The 18,986-nt window shown below is 32.2% G+C and overlaps 1 protein-coding gene across 3 annotated transcripts in view; it reads left to right on the top strand.

Annotated features, from left to right (window-relative positions):
* Nucleotides 1–18,578, top strand: part of LOC110995908 (semaphorin-2A) — a 188,954-nt gene extending 170,376 nt beyond the window's left edge. For all 3 annotated transcript variants that reach the window (XM_022263314.2, XM_022263310.2, XM_022263311.2), the window contains exons 11-16: nucleotides 10,360–10,460; nucleotides 11,046–11,218; nucleotides 12,172–12,363; nucleotides 13,688–13,825; nucleotides 14,736–14,844; nucleotides 15,992–18,578. In XM_022263314.2, the coding sequence (XP_022119006.2) occupies nucleotides 10,360–10,460; nucleotides 11,046–11,218; nucleotides 12,172–12,363; nucleotides 13,688–13,825; nucleotides 14,736–14,844; nucleotides 15,992–16,048 (770 nt within the window). In that variant the 3' untranslated portion in view covers nucleotides 16,049–18,578. The remainder of the gene's footprint in view (nucleotides 1–10,359; nucleotides 10,461–11,045; nucleotides 11,219–12,171; nucleotides 12,364–13,687; nucleotides 13,826–14,735; nucleotides 14,845–15,991) is intronic.
* The last annotated feature ends 408 nt before the right edge of the window (nucleotides 18,579–18,986 follow it).

Below are 18,986 nucleotides of genomic sequence, written 5' to 3'. Positions count from 1 at the left end.
TAAATAATTTACATACACATACAAAACAAATTTAATAGATATATATGTGGCCCATTCACACACAACCACAGCCTTTCTATACACAATACACACCCACCAGCAGACTACAACAAAACATTGTGCATTGGGCTTTGAGTCAGTGCTTAGATATCCGATATCATTTATAATTTCAAAATGTTTTTAATCTCGACGATTACATAAAGAATAAATTTGTTTTTCCTATCAACGATGCCATGGAAGACATTTTGATTTGAGTAGATTATATATAAATAATTTACATACACATACAAAACAAATTTAATAGATATATATGTGGCCCATTCACACACAACCACAGCCTTTCTATACAGAATACACACCCACCAGCAGACTACAACAAAACATTGTTTTTTTTTTTCAATTTGTTTACGATATATCCCAACATATGTGAATTGGTAAGAAATAAATAAACGCATATCGATAGTACTGTAAAGATTTATTATAATAAAGATATTTTTTGTTATTATTATGCCTTAAATAAACTTTTAAAAAATGTATAGCCAAAGATGCAATACATAATACATACAAAAAGGTTTTAACATTTACAAAAAAAAAACAATAATTTTGTAACAAACACACCTGATTACATAAATTTACACTACTTTTTAATAACCTAATATCGTAATCTAAACAGATGACTTCCGCCTTTATAATTCCTCACACCCGGCACAATTAGGTAGACCCGTAATTAAAATTCAAATCGCGTCCGCCGAACATAAACATTGATTTTTATTCCCCAAAACTGAAGTGCCACGAACAGGCGTAGGAATACTAATGTGTTCACTTTTGAGCATTTACTCTTGCCGGTTCAACGTTTTTTGCATAAAACATCTCATCAAAGGATTGCCTAAGCGCCACAGTATATTGAATATCAAAAGGTGTACGAGAAAGTTTGAGGGTGGCGCGGTGGCGGCATCCCTAATGCCAGGACCACCGTGAAAGCCTTCTTTAAAAATACACCTTTGGAACGTGTTCGGAATAACTGGCCGCTTAATACAAAATACAAAATAACGAGACACGGCTGCAACCCTTCTCAAATATAATATTCATTGGTCCAAATATTTTAGACTGCGGATGTATATGCCATCCATTTTACAATGTTATTTGAGATTTTACCTTAATATATTTTCATGCGCACTAATTGAAATTTATTTAATTTACCTTAAGTTAAATTCAATTTATTTATACGTTCTAAAACAATGGGTATGCTTAATATAATTCAAGAAAATATGATACACAAATTTAACACACATATACTGATGTTATATCATTATGTGTAAATGTGTATATACATATGACATCAGTCATCTATCAAAGGAAAAAATATATATAAACAAACACAAAAAAATAATAACTAAGAATAACATAATTTAATAATAATAATAACCTACATTAATAGAGAAGTTAAACCTCACTAAGAGCATGATCAACAAGGTACCTTGGCAGACTGTTGTTAAACACATCAATCTTTTCATTGATGTTAGTAATCAATCTGTAAGAGCGAGATAGACCATTCCAAGTAGCAGATAGCAATCAAATTTAGTACACTTCAAATATTGACCGACAAAAAGGACCAAAAAATATAAAATAACTATATTATTTCTTTCTTGTGTTGGTCGTGTTGGTTTGGTGTGAGCTTGCGACTTCCTTGGTCGATGTTCGATCCTCGCTAAACCAACAAGATGCTGTTCACCTGCCTACTAGATAAACAAATGATCACGAAACAGATACAGAAGCCCAGTTAAGCCCATTAATACGAAAGTTACACTGTCATATTAAAGTATAATAAAGTTTGTTCAATAATAATTACGACGCTTGAATTGTTTTCCTTGATATCAAACAGACATTAACACTGAAGCACGCCCAATCAACTAGGTCACATTATAATGAACCTATTGATTTCTCTAGCTGCTGCTATTAGCTTTCAAAGTCTGATATGTTATTCGAGAAGTAATTTATCATAACGAAAATAGTATTAAATACATCGATGGCTCCGCAATAGTCACATAAAATTTCTAGCGTTTCTCATAAAAGTAGCTCCACTGCTCGCTGGAAAACGTTTAAAAGCCAAGTTCTTCGATTTACGGCGTCTATAAAATACATATTGCGATCTCTGATAAAAGTTCGTGCCGAATTTGTTCATATTGTCAATCTGGAGATTTATTCGATTTACGAAACAAATCAAGGATTATACAAGGAAATCAAAATCGGCATTCCATATTTGAATTTCATGTCTATGGAGAACAGATAGCAAACGGTATCAGATAATAGATAACATTATATTATACTTTGAATTATTGATTAGAATCGAGTTAAGAAATCCAAATAATAACTATATTTGGTTGTACCTTCAATGGGATTTTTATTTATTATATAATAATTGATTAATAACGATCGCAATCTTTTTACCATTTGACTGAAGGCCAAAGACAACACATAGACAAAGAGAGGAGATGCTTTGTCTCGTTCACACTTGTACATTGCTACTATAAGTTGTTAGTTTTATTTGAACTTAAACCATATTATACCAATATACTTATACTATATCCAACCAATATACTACTAATAATACCAATATATATTTATTATTCTAATTAATTCTGAATTTAATGTCCCATAGCAATACCACTCACCACATTGGGTAATGTTCTCGTCTATAGGCAGTATATAGTATATAATAAATATTATAAAACAAAGTCGCTTTCTCTGTCCCTATGTCCCTTTGTATGCTTAAATCTTTAAAACTACGCAACGGATTTTGATGCGGTTTTTTTTAATACATAGAGTGATTCAAGAAGGAAGGTTTATATGGATAATAACATCCATTAAATAGTGAAGAAGTACTGTTATTTTTGAGGCTTCTAATGTGTTGTCGTAAATAATTACATTTTTTCCGCTTACATTGCAAACGCAGGCTGAACCCTACGAGTTTTATCAAAATAATGCACTAAGTATTGTACACATTGAAAAGGTCTACAGAAAAGTCCGTGACGGTATATGTCTATCTCTTATGGATAACCCACATTTTTATATACAACGTTCACAGATTTTCTGTAGTGTATTTAGTATCAACATTGCACCCGTGCGAAGCCGAGGCGGGTCGCTAGTATAGTATAACTGATATTTTCTTTAACAGTAAATTGGGAAGGATAGTATATATAATATTAACGTTACCGATAACATCAGAGCTATCTTCAACCTTCGATCCTTTACACGAGCGTTAGGGAGAGGATTCCAATAATCGTAAGTTAAAACTCGGCCGATTCGATTGGTTACTTTTTTATGAAAAGCAATAAAGATGTTAGAGCTACTTTGTGCTGGTGAATTTATTCTCGAAGGATAAAACTTATATCGGAAGATCGGGAAAAAGTTTTCACTTAGGCATGTCTGAAGATCTTTATGGTGGGTAATTTTTCGGAGGGTGTTCACTGAATGGGAAAATGTGCAGTCATAATTATAAATACTAATGCAATCATAATAATAATTAGATATATATAGAGATAGCGTAATTAAACATATTATATAGTTTATTTTATTGATTAGCAGTTATATTTAAGCTTAACAAGGTAATTATAACTAGGAATATAAATATTACATTTTATATAATATGTACACACACACACTACGGCAACCCTATTATGAAAAAATAATAAATAAACACCTGTGGCAGGTAAAGTACAAGAAGTGCATAAATTAACAAAACAGAACACAAAATAACATATGCCACTAATGATTACTAAAATAAAGTAAAATCTAAAACAAAAAATTAAAAACCGTGCTTAAATTTCAAAAACAATTGTAGACGTATTCAATATAATATAGCGTATTCTCTTGAAAAGCCGGCAACGTACTCGCTTTTCAATGTCCTCGGAAATACACATTAAGCCTCCTTTTCATATTATTTCTTATATATTATTACGGCTGTATTTGAAAGTAGTTTCGTCGATATACTTTTGCCCATTGGGATTTCAGGCCTGATAAGAACCAATGTTTAATTATTTCGTTACCCTCATTCGTGATCAGAATTAATGACATGATAGACATTGTGTATCTGGATTATTGAGAACAGCGTCGGCATCTCCTAAAGCTAATTACGATATTCGTAAAATTTATCAAATGTCTAAGTATTGTGTTCAGCAAGGAAACATCTGGACCGGATTATCTGTTACCACCAGTTTTTGTCCAATACATCTTTTACAGTATACAGTTTTGAGGACTATGAGACTTGATCGGTCCATTTAGTAGGTGAACGGCCACGTGATTTCCAAGATTCCAGCACCACAATTGTGTCATGATAAAAGACCTAATAATAAGTCCTACAGCAAACTTTGAAAGCTAACATCGTCTAAAATAGAACCTTATTGTCATAACAATATTTAAAAAGCGATTTGCTCAACGAGAGCCTATAAAATAAAATAATAAGTTATAAATCTATTTAAAGTGTAATCACGTACCAGAGACAATATAAAGCATCCTCCGTAAATAAAATGCAGAGGAAAATCTTGCCAGTATTAAAAAATAAGTATATAAAAAAACAATTTGAAAAGGTGTTCATTTAGTCCGTATCGTCAAAGAAATCTCAACAAATGAGCGAAAAAGTAATTTCAAACTCCTCTTACCCCTAACGTTACGTGACGTCACGTCTTAAAGCTTAAAAACGGGGTTGCCATAAACAGATTTCAGTTTTGCCCCCCGGATCCGCTGTAAGTGAATGGTTTCCCTTGTTCTTGCTATTATCGCATCAGATGAAACACTGTCAAAATTTAAAAGCCTCTAATGTCGGATGAGACATCGACTTCAATTTGTGTACGTGTGTCTATGGTATACACATTATGTTCAAAGTAATATTGAATATAATATATTTATTTCCCTCGATTTTGGGCAACAAAATACTTTTTTTTGTTCAAGAGAACAAACTATGAAGTTATTGTTTCGATACTAGTTATGTTATATTATGCTTTTATACATTGAGATCGATCGTTATAATTCAATCACGAATAAGTATCGCAAAAAGCGAGGAAATTCTGCCAGCGTTAAAACTTAAAAGTTCACCGTCACAGGGACCAGGCTTTTTAAATTTGTTTTAATTATTTTTACAATTTAATTGTAAATTAAGTAAATAATTATTATCCTGTATCACTTAACATCAGGTGAGCCTCCTGCCCGTTTGCCCCCTGTTCTATATAAAAAAAAAAAAAAAAATTAAGTAAATAAACAATTCAATAAAAGTGTCATTGGGTCACCCCTAACAATCTCAGATCATAAAAACTGCATTCGTATAGACTATAGAAATTAATCCTTTCCTAGCAATAGCAATAAGAAACTCCTTGGTAATTTCTTTTTTACCTCGATATTCTGTGTAAAAAGTACGACGATACTAATTCAAAACACCGAAATAGGACAGGAAACGGTCATTAAGTTAGTATACTTTGCCCATACATGATGCCATATCAGGTTCGGTCGGAAACCATTCCCTTTTCACTCATAACAGCAAAAATAATCGTTCTAGCCAACATATTATTGGGCTAACGATAGCAGTTTCCATAACGCAACCTTACGCCAACACGATTGCCCTAAAATGTAACTCATTATCCTTTATTACACTTTGAATGTTGATCACACTATTTTTTATTATATCTAATAACAGAAATTACGTAGCAAATAACTATTTAATGAACGTGTGCTTTTACCCATTTCTAATGAAGATTAAGTAACATTTACATGTCTTTATAATAACATCGAAGGGACTTTTCATATTTGGTCATAAAAACCGATAGTCGTAAAAGCCGATGACATTTTTATTAGGTAGTACAATAGAATTCAGTCGGGATTTTGGTCGAAAAAACCGGAATGTTGTTATAAACGATGTCGACTCTATTTATAAAATATATATGTAAGCTTGCATGGTTACGGAATTAATACTAATAATACCACAAGTAGAATAAGACACTAAATAAACAATAGTTTTATTCTCACCTTCAAATCATACAAGGCAGGAAGATGATTGGAAGACGTAATTTTTATTGAAGAATGTTTTGATCAAAGCATCGTAATGTTCGCTATCTTTCAGACAAGAAGACGTCTTTTTACTTTGGTAATGTATAACAATAATATTCTCAGTCCTCAAGAGAATGCTCACTGTACAATAAATTTGTGCTGATACATAGGAAATCGCCGAAACTGAAGCCTATATTGCGGCTAAATACAAATTGTTGTATAAAAATTGTATCAAAAAATTGTATAACAGCGAAATCGTTGTATCTCTCTCTCGAACGCAACTATATTGTATACTTAAATCAAATTCTATAAAAAATAGATTTTAGCCTATCTAAAATGTGGAAACAGTGGTAGAACATACGTGGTTTTTATTTCCAACACATTTCTGCTAGATTACTTCTCATGTAAACTATGAAATTTAGCTTTTGATTTGATTTTCGTCTACTCCCTTGTCATACACCATATTAATGTTTTAGCCATTGAAAATAACCGTAAAACTCTTTTTAGCTTGAACACCACCCACATTGCCTTTTCACTTCACCACGCATTTTATTATAAAGCTTTGAGTAAATAACATAACGCAATTGACATACCTAATACAAAATTCAAATTTTTACTTTTTTGTGTTTGTGAACTTTCCCATACTAACCTTGTATGGGAATTTAAGAACCAGTACCACTTTTCTTCGTTAATATAGACTGGAAAGCCGGAGCAAATTATAAATGTGCATTTATATATATATATTTAATCATCACTATTTTTACTTAAACACTGCTATCACAAGTAAAATATCGTTTTTATAAAGTGTCGAGAGAATATTATCTGCCCACTATACATCAATATACATTTTCAAAGCAATTAAACAATGTTTTCTGTGATGGAAGCATAACAACAAACATAATTATATTCTGTCACAGATCTAAGGCTTACAATACATACCTATGAATTTACAAACCCATTAAGGTGTAATACACACGAACGGGAATTAACAATCCTCGAACTGTAATACATGTATTTAATAAAGAAACGTCTGGAATACTTATTTTGTATCGCGTTTTAAATAACAATAAATAGAATATAAGTTTAACTTCGAATCACAGGCAGCGCATTTTAAACCACTCCAAAATTATTCGATACCAACTCCGGGGAAATAAATACAGCTAATACAACATTTTCTACAGCTGTGATACTTTTTTGAAATTCAACACATTTTGTCTTCAGTCACCGTGACCACGCACGCTGTAAAGCACGCGAAACGTCGGTTAAATTTTAAAGTTATGTTTAAATAATTATAAGTTTACATAATAATACATAACTTCAATCCGTTAAATAAGTGTTTTTCTTTAAATGTGTAAAAGTTATGTTAATAAAAGACAATACTAAAATTATTATTTTCGGTGTCTCCACATTTAATAGTTAGTTTCTATAATTTATTAAATGTTAGCAACGAGCCTAAAGGGCAGAGTTCATGCGATATTCATCGTACGTAATTATCCACGCCTGTTTGCGTCAATCAGGTGCCACGCGGCTGTCGCGAAAACTAATGGCCTATGATGTCGGGCTATATTATTCAGGAATAATACAAAATTGATATTGAATTGGCTTTTCCATATGTCTTATGAAAGTTATATCCAATATCCAAAAGTTAATAGAGGCATTTGATTGGCATATTTTATTTTATCATATTGCTTCGCTCGTCACTTCTCTGTTATTTAGTTCTCATATCTGGTATTGAATTGTTTTTTGAAGTTAAACTTCTTTATGCACAATAGAGTAAATTTACGCATGTAACGTCACGAAGATGTGCAGCGTTTATGTGGAAGAAAAGGGAGAGAGCGACTGAGACCGATTGAGAGAGAGAGAGAGAAAGGGAGATGGAGAAAAGTATACACTATTGGTTGATGTATTCGTTTACTAGTTACATATTATAAATAAAGTTGCTCATTTGTTTGCTCTAATTTGGGTCGCATGTCTTGTGCAGTAAACGCAATTTTTTTATTTATATACCATTAGCATGTATACAGTATGTAAACAGTGTGAATACAGGTATAAATATACATGGTGATCATGTACATGGTACATGATCATCTAATGGGGCTTTTACCTAAGTAATAATTAATTTACATAGAAGTTTCACTTCTCACATGTTTACCCAAAGACTTTTTTGTATTTCAAGATACAGTGTAGAGTCTTAATAAACATGTCATTGTGGTAAAACTTAGTAATGTATTTCTTGGCTTCGATATTATCATAATAATTCCAATTGTGAACTATATTGTAAGAAAAAAAATTCGTATGAAGTCGGTTAGTATGAATAAGTATTAAACGATTTAGTCATAATATTAAATGTTATGCGGGTGTAAGACGCCAGCAACACGTTCCATCCACTCTGTAACCCAGTTAGGTAATTTTGGTACATGCCTTAATCCAATTAGCTATTAAGATCCGTGGACCGAATATTAATCCGCTCCTGAATTGATTCGTTCTGTAAGGAACTTGTGACCTTATGTACGATTTAACGAAATATCCCGTCGTCACGTCCCTGATGCGATTGTTACACTTGTATATAGAAACATTTTTGATGTGAAACATCTATAGCCGCACGTAAAACCGATTTCTGGCGTGGCGACGCATGCCGTGGCGACGCATCGCCACGCTATATGATTTACAGTCTAAATGCAGTAGTAAATTTCACATTAAAAATATTTAATGAAAATAATGTTTATTCAACAAATAGTCATCGTTATCTGGAAAAAAATCGTAATATTTGATTTTATCATTATGACATATTTAGTTTCTATCACAATCTGTTCTTCTCTGCATATTACTTTTACAAAATAATGTCGATGTTTCACATCTGCCAGGCGTCCCGTGACAGCTCTAATTTTTTTTTATAGAACAGGGGGCAAACGGGCACGAGGCTCACATGATGTTAAGCGATACCGCCGCCCATGGACACTCTCAATCTCGGCTCGCGAGTGCGTTGCCGTCCTTTTAATTTGATTCCGGAGCGTGTCAACTATATTTTCCTACAATATAGAAATCCGTTTAAAGTTTTGATCATTTTCGAGATCACCGAACATAATGAAATGGAGTCGAAGTTCAGGGCCTGTCACGGGAGACAGCTTAAATTAATTGAGGCGTCGCTCTGGACGTCTTTCTAATTTATCATTTTATTAGACAAGCTATTTATTAATGCACACAGTTCTGATTTGTTATTATCATGTCACTGTTGACTATTAAATCGCACTCATTTATTGCATGGACTTATTTTTTGAAGTTTTAAGATTTTGGCGCGTTAGGGAAAAATTATGAGGAAAATTTTTTACGATGCATCGTCACAAAAACCCGACACCCTGAAGTTTGCTATATTTAACATTTTAGATATTTTTTGTCATATTTAAATGAACTTTATTTAATTAGAAAATATGTTAAAAACAAAACAAAGGATTATTATTTTTATTACCGCAAAAATTTTCCAATCTTTTAAAACGATTTGAATACTTGGTAATCAAATCGAGCGGCGAACGACTTTCTATAATTGTTTTATGTACATAAGCGAGTAAATATTTGACTTTAAATAGTTATAATGATTTGTGCAGTGAAAAGACAATGTAACAGGTAATAGGGAAAATAAACAGCGCGATTCAAAGTCAACTTCATAGTGAACTGATTTTTCGCTAACTCAAATAATCAACACAATAAACAGAGAAGCCCGGGGTCCCTAGTCCTTCACTAATTGATCCTGAACGTAACGAACCATTATAATTTCTCCTTATGGCTAGACGTTGCTGGAACAATTAACGAAAACCTAATTACGAAAGCAACTCAACTTTATGGAGAATATAAAAATAAAATATGGCTTTATATAAAGGCTAGCGAAACAATATATTTTCTGCTTTCTGCTTCGTGTTTATTTAATAATCAATTTCATTTAACAGTGACTTTAAAATAAAAATTTATTACGTTTCTATATTAGAAGTAGTTTTATTTATCTATATTAATCATTACTATTTAAAATAAACAGTACTGCAACCTTTAAAATTACCTAGGATTTCTGTATCTATTGTGTCTTAGTTTGTTTTTATTACAAGAAGGTGATAAGCCTTATGTGCCTGACTGTGACTTTTTGGATCTCAAGTACGCCGGTTTCCATATGATCGTAGTTTGAACCTACGACCTCATCCAACACTGCGCTTATTTTTAATTGAGAGCCAGTATTAAAAAATATTCATTTTAATTTCAGAGTAAAGTAATGTTTTTTATCATAGCTGTGAGTTTGCCTGAAATTCTTCACATCCAATATATATTTGATTGTTACAGATGAAGGGAAAATTCATAAAATCGTTCAGTGGACTCGCAACGGCGACAGCCAGTCAGCTTTACTTGACATATTCGACATTACTCCCGGAGAACCTATTCAGGTATGTACTGATATTTAACTCTTGTTAGCACTCTGATATTTTTATATAATAACTCATGAGTTAAAACAAATGTATATAAAATTACTTGAAAGTTTTTCTAATATATTCTCGTCTCATAACTTGCTAAATATTAACATAGTTGGGAAATTCGTGCATATATTTGTTGAAAGAAATACCTAAAAAGTTCTTCTTATCTTAGTCCAATTCGTTAATATATATTGAAATACTGGATGACCCGGTAAAGTTTAGTAACATCTGGTGAAACCTTAATATGTACAATGTTTTATTTTTTATTTATTTTTTTTTATTTACATTTATACACTCAATAAATTGAAAGCTTTCTGATAACGTAATTTTTTGTTTCTTCTGCGGTGTGTAAATTTATTTTGGATTATATATTACACATGTTAAAACCTTCTCTGAACTTCCACAAATATTCCAATATCAAAATAAGCCAAATCAGTCCAGTCATTTTAAAGTTCTTGCAAGACAAACAAATAGCAACTCTATCAATATTTTTTTATATAGTAATAACAATCCTACTTAATTTCGTAGATCGATCGTAACTTTGTTCATATTTCGTAGGCGATGGCTCTGTCGCGCACTCATGGCTCGCTCTACGCAGCGTCTGACCGGCGAGTGCTACAGCTACGCTTGGCGTTATGTGCACGCCGCTACGATGCATGCGTGCGTTGCGCAAGAGATCCGTACTGCGGTTGGGACCGCGACGCTGGCGTATGCAGAGAATACATGCCTGGGTATGTTTTATAAGTAATTACGATTTGGTGTATTAGTTATACCTATATCACCTATGTTAGACGCAGAAGACTGATGACCTGACTACATATAAGTATAAAAGATTCGTTTATTAAAGGAATGAATAATTATTTTGTAACGTGAAAACGAATTGCAATTTTCGAGAATTTCTACAAAAAATTTATACGTTTATCTACAATATTTTTGAGGTCTTATTACTTTTTCTACTAAGAGGAGGGGAAGGGGGGGTAAATTGAAGTAAATCTGCTTACGTGATAGTTAAACGGCCCCAAAATGGTTGAGAACCGATGGTATAAGTAAAGAAGAATGTGTTTAATTATGAATTAGTATTATTTATTTGATGAATGTACAATATTACTTTTCTACTTTGTCCCGTAATACAGCTATTATCAAACATAATTTATATGGATTATTATCTAGCGAACACCAAAAGGCCGTAAACTAAATTCAAATTTGTTTACCATGATTGTTACCTGTGTTGAATTTAGTATGATTTCATAAGTTTTCCCTTCCATTGATTGCACGGCTTTCACATTTAATAACCCAGTTCTATTTACTAACTTTCGAATCAATACTATCGATAACATTAAATCGTTTGTTAATTATACACTGGCCGCCTATCCATTGTGTATGGAAATAATCACACGAGAACAAATAACTCGAATTTCAAATGCTATACCTATGATACAAAGTTAAATAATCAACAATACTGCTCTATTTGTTACTGTGTAAATATAATTATCATAATGACATTATTACAGCCAAAACAAATGACTGTGAGGCATAACATTGTTTAAGAGCATCGTTGGCCTAGTGTTAGTACGGTGAAGAAAAACATCTTGAGGAAACCAGCATACTTTAGACCAAGTATAAGACGAGATTCTTGTTTAAGCATTATGATTATATCGTTTTTAATAAGCATGTTTTATACCAGATTAATCCAAGACGTGGCGAACGAAACAGCTGATATTTGTGACTCGTCCATATCACGAAAAAGCGTGTCTGCTACGTGGGGTCAAAGTCTGCACCTGGGAAGCTTTGTCAAGATGCCCGAGGTACTCCAGCCGTTATCCGTCACCTGGTATCATTACTCGAAGGAGAAGGGACGTCATACTATTACATTCAAGTAAGTTTACATTGGCAATATGTATATCGCAGTAAAGTAGTTAAATCAGTGAGTTATTTGAATCTCTAGACAGTTAGGTTGTTAAAGATCGATATTTAATAAACTCCCTAAAGTTCTGTCAGATACGTGACTGAACGAAATGTTTGACGAGTTTCCTTAACGATCGTAGTCAACAAGACTAACCTAACCTAACCATTAACAATAAAACAAAACACGGAATATCCAAGATTCATCATGATCACACCGAAATAACTATATCAAATTAAATAATCGGGACCCTTTTTTTACATTATTAATCAACACGCTGGCTTTCGGTCAGACAGATAGTTAAACGTTACCGACGCCTCATTATTTAAATCAAATTGCTAGCGACTTGGTGGAATATCGATCATTTTTAATTTTTAATTAACTATCTAGAGATTACATTAACTCACTGATTTATCTACTTTACTGCGACATATACATTAATCAATAGCAACAGTATTTGTTATTATTGTAAACAAGTTTCGACACTTTTCACTTGAATCGCAATGTATTGCAAAGATAAATAACACTTTAAAATCTCTTCGTACTGTTGACTCACTATAAAAGTAAGCTTTAAATACTACCAAAGTTAACAGTATAAAATAACATGAAAAGCAATAACTTCTCTTTGTAAATACTATAAAAACTAAGCAAGGGAGCGAGTGCACGCGTGCAACAAGATTAATTAAAGTGTTTCCAAATCCACCGCTATCTACTTCCGCGGGCATAATTAAAACGCGGGGGAAACTCTTGTATCGCTTTTCCGTTCTCTCTCATTTTCTTTTATCCGACCGTTAACACCTTGCAATATAGCTGTGTTATTTTAATGAGTTGTACGGGAGCTATGCCAAAATAATTTCGTATCGCTTTCTTATATCGACTATTCGTTGAATGGGTCTACTATGAACTTAATTGTCTACTGGCATTGAGAGTGTCCATGGGCGGCGATATTATTTAACATCTGGTGAGACTCCTGCCTGTTTGTTCTATAAAAAAAAACAGAAATTATGTAACTTTTTAAGAAATCTCACCAACTAAGTAGTATTTCATCATTAATCCTCTATTATTAGGATATGTGAAGTGTGAAATCTCAACTAAACTCCAAAATTATTAAGCAAACTACTTCTAACAATAAGACAAAACATTAAAAAATACCTTCTTATCGTCTAATATTTTTGGCGACATTAATTCAGCCGCTTTGTTTATAAGTATTAACAAAAATCTTCTTTAAAAGATAAAGATTGTCCTGTAATCGTATTAATTTCAGTGGCATTGCAATATAAGCCTCTTTTGTTTTCAGTAAACCCGAGAAATATATTGAGACGTCGGAACATGGACTACTAATTATATCTGTGAGCGAGTCAGATGCCGGACGTTATGATTGCTGGCTCGGTGGATCACTGTTATGCTCCTACAACATCACTGTCGACACGCACAGGTAAGAATACATTAAATAAAAGTGTTAAGAAGTGTTAAGAATAATGTTGTAAGGAGTAATGTTGGCTTTCCTTGAGCAGGGTTTCTTTTAATGGATTTTTACCTTCATTTACGCTTCTTCTTTGTTTTTTTTATATCTAGCAACGGTATCAAAGCTTATTAAAATGTAAGTTAGATAGTGTTAATAATAATAATAAAGTTTAGTTGCCTCTTCACAAAATTGCATTTTACGATGCACACTGCAGTTAATGTTGACTTGGCTTGAGCGTGTGACTTTTAATCCTGAAGTCATGCGCTCAAATCACGGCTCATCACCGATGGACATAGATCTCGGAATCGACAGGCTTAAGAGTCAAAAATTTACAGATTATGACATTTAGAAAGGTTATGTTAGGGAAAAAATTATTCAAAACTAGGGTTGTAGCGCCAGTGTTTTTTATTATTATTAGGAAATGATTGTTATGAGAACTTTTATCTTGTACTTTCTCTAGTACACGTACGTTAATAACTTGTTTATTTTTTTTAATCAATTTCACGTTCTTAAATTAATTTTCGGCTGAAACTGAACGGAAGAACATCATCAGATTTAATATAAAGATGATTCTACTTGCCCCTCCAAAGTGTCATTTGGAGAAGAATGGGCAAGAATCTCCACACTTACTTTTTGAAAATAGAATTTACAATATTTGTATACATTACTTAAATAGTTATTGTGAGGACAATGTCCCAAAACAAAATTACTACACAGGTGTATTATTGCATTAGTATACATGTTCCTCAATTTATAAATATCGGAACCGTAGTATATTAAACATTAGAGAAAGAGAAAAATCTAAAGCAAGATCCTCTTTTGTTTTAAATTTTCACCCCCCGAAAATGTTTCACGATTTCCAATATTGTATATTTTTTAGATGTTCACCGCCAGAGAAAAGCAACGAATACCAGAAGATTTACTCGAACTGGTGTCACGAATTTGAGAAATATAAAACTGCGATGAAAACGTGGGAAAGGAAACAAGAGGTAAGCCGAAGTGAGCGCTAAGATAAACAGTTTTAAAGTAAGCTGCTTGGGTTCATGTAAATGTGGCCCGAGGGTTTCTTTTAATGGATTTTTAACTTTATTCACGCTATGATTGACAGATTACTTCTTACGTATTTTTATATTTAGAATCGATGAGGTATCAAAGCTTATTTTTATATTAGATAGTGTTAATAATAATAATAAACTTTAGTTGCCTCTTAACAATATTGCATTTAACGATGCAGTTATAAACCATCTTTGTGGGAGACAATAGGCGTACTATAGAATTCCTGTGGTAATAGGTCAGATTTCACCGCGGCCAGAATATGTACTATATACTTACTATGACTAAACTAAAGTTAGAAAAATAATGATACTAAAGCATGTGTGGTTGTGGGTTTGTGTATTTGTGTAAGAGTGTGTGAAAGATTTTAATTTAAAGTCTTGTCTAAAAGTGAATAAAATGTGTATCGACTGTTTAAGACATCTAGTATTCAAAATAATTTATTGACACATTTAAAACATAAAAGTACAAAAATATTTACATTATTAAAAATATTATTAGAATTATAAGTTGTTTAAAGAGTGTGGATTAAAGGAATAAAATGTTTGTGATATGTGAATTGTGAAATTCAATTTAATCCCCAACATTAGTATGTTACTAGTATTGTACTAATTATATTATATATCTGGCATAAGACAAAACAAACATTTTGACAGATTAAGAAGGCTTTAATTTATATATCATACACCTATTATACATATATAATATGTGTAAGTGTATGATATTTAATATATAGTATAATTAATGTTTCCAGTTGTACAGCCTGACACTTTGATCACCTAATTGCTCGTTGTGATTAAAGTAATCGCTTTCATGGCTTAGTGATCAAACGGTGACTATTTCGGGTATATATATACCAACCTGAAATAGTCGTATATAGGCTACTCTACTTACCCCATATAAAATTTATGACGCAAAATATTTTTCATATTGTAAAGTATCATATGTCAAATTGTCAAACTGGCAAGTCCCGATGTACTTTAAACGACTTATGTCAAGTAATTTGTGTCATATAAGATTAATACTTAGCGTGTCTCGATTCTAAAGTTATATGCAGTGTCTAACGTATATTTTTCTTTTCAGCAATGCGCTCGACAAAACGACTCAAATCAAAACACACATCCGAATGAGATTGTGTGATAGCTTCTGAATATCGCCTATCTCATGTTTCAATCCGTGTCCTCCTACGGGATAATTCCTGTGCCGTACGTGAAAGCCGCTCTTAAATACTTTAACATCCTCACCTAAGTTAATCTAAGTGATTAAATGTTATATTTTCATACATGAGAAGGTGATTCAAAATTTATGGACAATTTTTATAATGAAAACTAGAGTTGTGCTTCGTTGGTGGCGTGAGCTGGTAGGAAAATTGTTAGTAGGTTTTCGTACGTGTTTGCTTACGCGTTATGTCAAATCTTGCCATTTAGACGCGGTGATATCATTTGAAGTTTAGCCCGTGTCTTGCTCATATGGAATCCGTTTGCTAGCCAAACATATCTTTGTTTTTGTGTTAAATTATACAAAACCTGGAGGGGGATACATTCAATAATACGTTTTTTTAAAAGCTCAAAGCTGTAGTAGTTAGAAGTAGATTGGGTAATATAAAATTCACTTCAGGTATCAATGAGCTTTCTAACTGACTAAAACAAGTGGAAACCAATCAAATCAAAACTTATCCAAATTCAGTAAATATATCTATAGTTTTGTATCTTTTTAAAATTAAAATCCACTCCATGTTTTGTTGACAGTTTTATAAAACAAAAACAAATAATTTGTTAGGTTCACAGATTATCAACGGATTATAATTACAATGTATTTTCTTATTTCGCTTAGATCTATGATATCCGAAGCCGCTTGAAACGTTAAAATAAAACAGCCAAACATTTTGACCCTATCCTTAATTATGTTTGTTAAAATGATCAAACTCGTTGCCTTTTTACTAATGAGTGAATACGTTCTGTAATTTGAAATCTCCAAGGGTTGTGGGTTTGCCTCATTATTTTGCCCTTTATTCATGTAAATAGTTACCTAATTTTCTCTAAGTGTACGTATAGAATGCACGTCCCTAAATAATGTATATTTAAGCCTGTGATATATAAGGGAAGCTCCACACATGACACGGTCAGCACATGTGTGTAGCACGCCCGAAAGATTTGTTTAGCGTGATGCGATGGCGTTTAACTTGAATGCTTGTTTTGAAGAATTCCTTGTTAAGAGTACATGACATATACTGCCGCAAAGTTAATATGCAATCATTTACTTAATTTAAAGACCATACAAAAGATACAATGCTTTCAACTGTTAGCGGTACTTAGAGTCGTCAATTAAGTGATCTTTACTAAAGGTGGAAGACACAAATGTTATGCGTGATTAATGATCGATTTAAGAATGCATAAAGAAGTAAAAGATCTTCGATCGAGTAAAGTACTTTCCGTTTTGATCTATATTTATTATTTATCCTTAATGGACGACTCTAAGTTGCTGTATTAACTTATCAATTGGTAAGGCTATTAAAATTTGCACTTAATTAGAAGAAAACTCAGTAAAATCCTACCAGTATGATTGATTACTCTGAAATGATTATTTATTTAATAGAATATATCAAAAACAATTGTATGCTTTTGCGATTATATGTTAAGTAGAAACTTTGTGAAATTATTTAAAAATGAAAACTCAGCAATAATATTATATAACTGAATACAAAAGCTTGCTCACTAAATAAAATATATCTCGGAACAGGTATGCATACTTCGCTAGATGAGAGATTTTCATATATTTTTGAATTTTAAACGTAAATTTAAAATAAAGAAACATCTCTCTCATTTTACAAAGATGGCAACATCATATGATGTTTATGTCAAAGTAATCTGGAAATTGTCTATGATTCCGATTTTGTATCTACTTCATCCTCTGTTTTAGTAATAAAATATTATTCTGTTTCTTAATATGTTGAAGGGCAGCCCTGTTCCGATGTATTGGTTAATATTATACGTATAAAATATATTAGTAAATAAATTTAGATGTTTTAGAAAATAATTCTGCATATTTTTGTACAAAGAATTGTTCGTAAGTAACTAGAGGTTTCGTCTTGTAATATCATACTCACGGGTACCTTTTAACACTTCGATTCCATATCATAAATATAGCTTGTATTATAATGTACCTACACCATATTGAATTTGAAAGACAAAACTGTTTTAAATGAAATTGTAAAAATATTTTTTCTAGATATCTACGTTATAGAAATGTATTGTTCTTTCAAAAACGTTTCTTTTCTTCATCTTCACGACTCACATTGAAACCGGCCATTTAAAAATATATTTTAATATTCTGTAGACATTCATTCACTAACAAATTTTATGAATAGGTGCTTCAAATATATTTAATTTTAGCAAAAGCGTAAGATTTTCAAATTTCTCATATCATATGTAAATATATTGACCGAAATAGATATAATTTAGGTATAAATCTGAGCTTTTAAAATTTAAACACTTAAGATCCCAGTACTTAAGTATTTTAGTGATTTCTGACTAAGGTACGGATAGGACGTCTTGCGCAATAATTATAGCTAAATACTTACTACGTATGGTGTACATTTTACAATATGTTACTATTATAAGTTAAAATTCAAAGTAGATTAAGAATTTATATAATAAATCTATAAAATGTATCTCGCAGTTGGTGTTTTATTTTACACACTCATAACTTGTATTTGAACCTAAAGGGTCATGGAGCAGACATATTTTCGTTTTATAGAATTTTGCCACCGGAATATACGGTTTTTACATTTATCAATATGCATTACATTCTTCGAAAGTTATCATTAATTATATTTTTTTTCATAGAACAGGGACATATGCATATGGGCAGGAAGATCACCTGATGTTCAGTGACATGACCGCCGCCCATGGACACTCACAATGTTCGCGGGCGAGGGATCGCGAGTGTGTTGCCGGCTCTTTCATATTGATATTTCATGTAACCTCTAGACCTTAGGCATCCCATCATTCCATTTGTCTTTCTCTCCTTTCCAAAGAATGTATGGTCAAACGTTACTGATATCCAGATTGAATTGAGT

This window comes from Pieris rapae, chromosome 13, assembly GCF_905147795.1.
Source record: "Pieris rapae chromosome 13, ilPieRapa1.1, whole genome shotgun sequence".
NCBI lineage: Eukaryota > Metazoa > Arthropoda > Insecta > Lepidoptera > Pieridae > Pieris > Pieris rapae.
The sequence above is the reverse complement of the archived record's forward strand: the minus strand, read 5'-3'. Positions and strand labels throughout refer to the sequence as shown.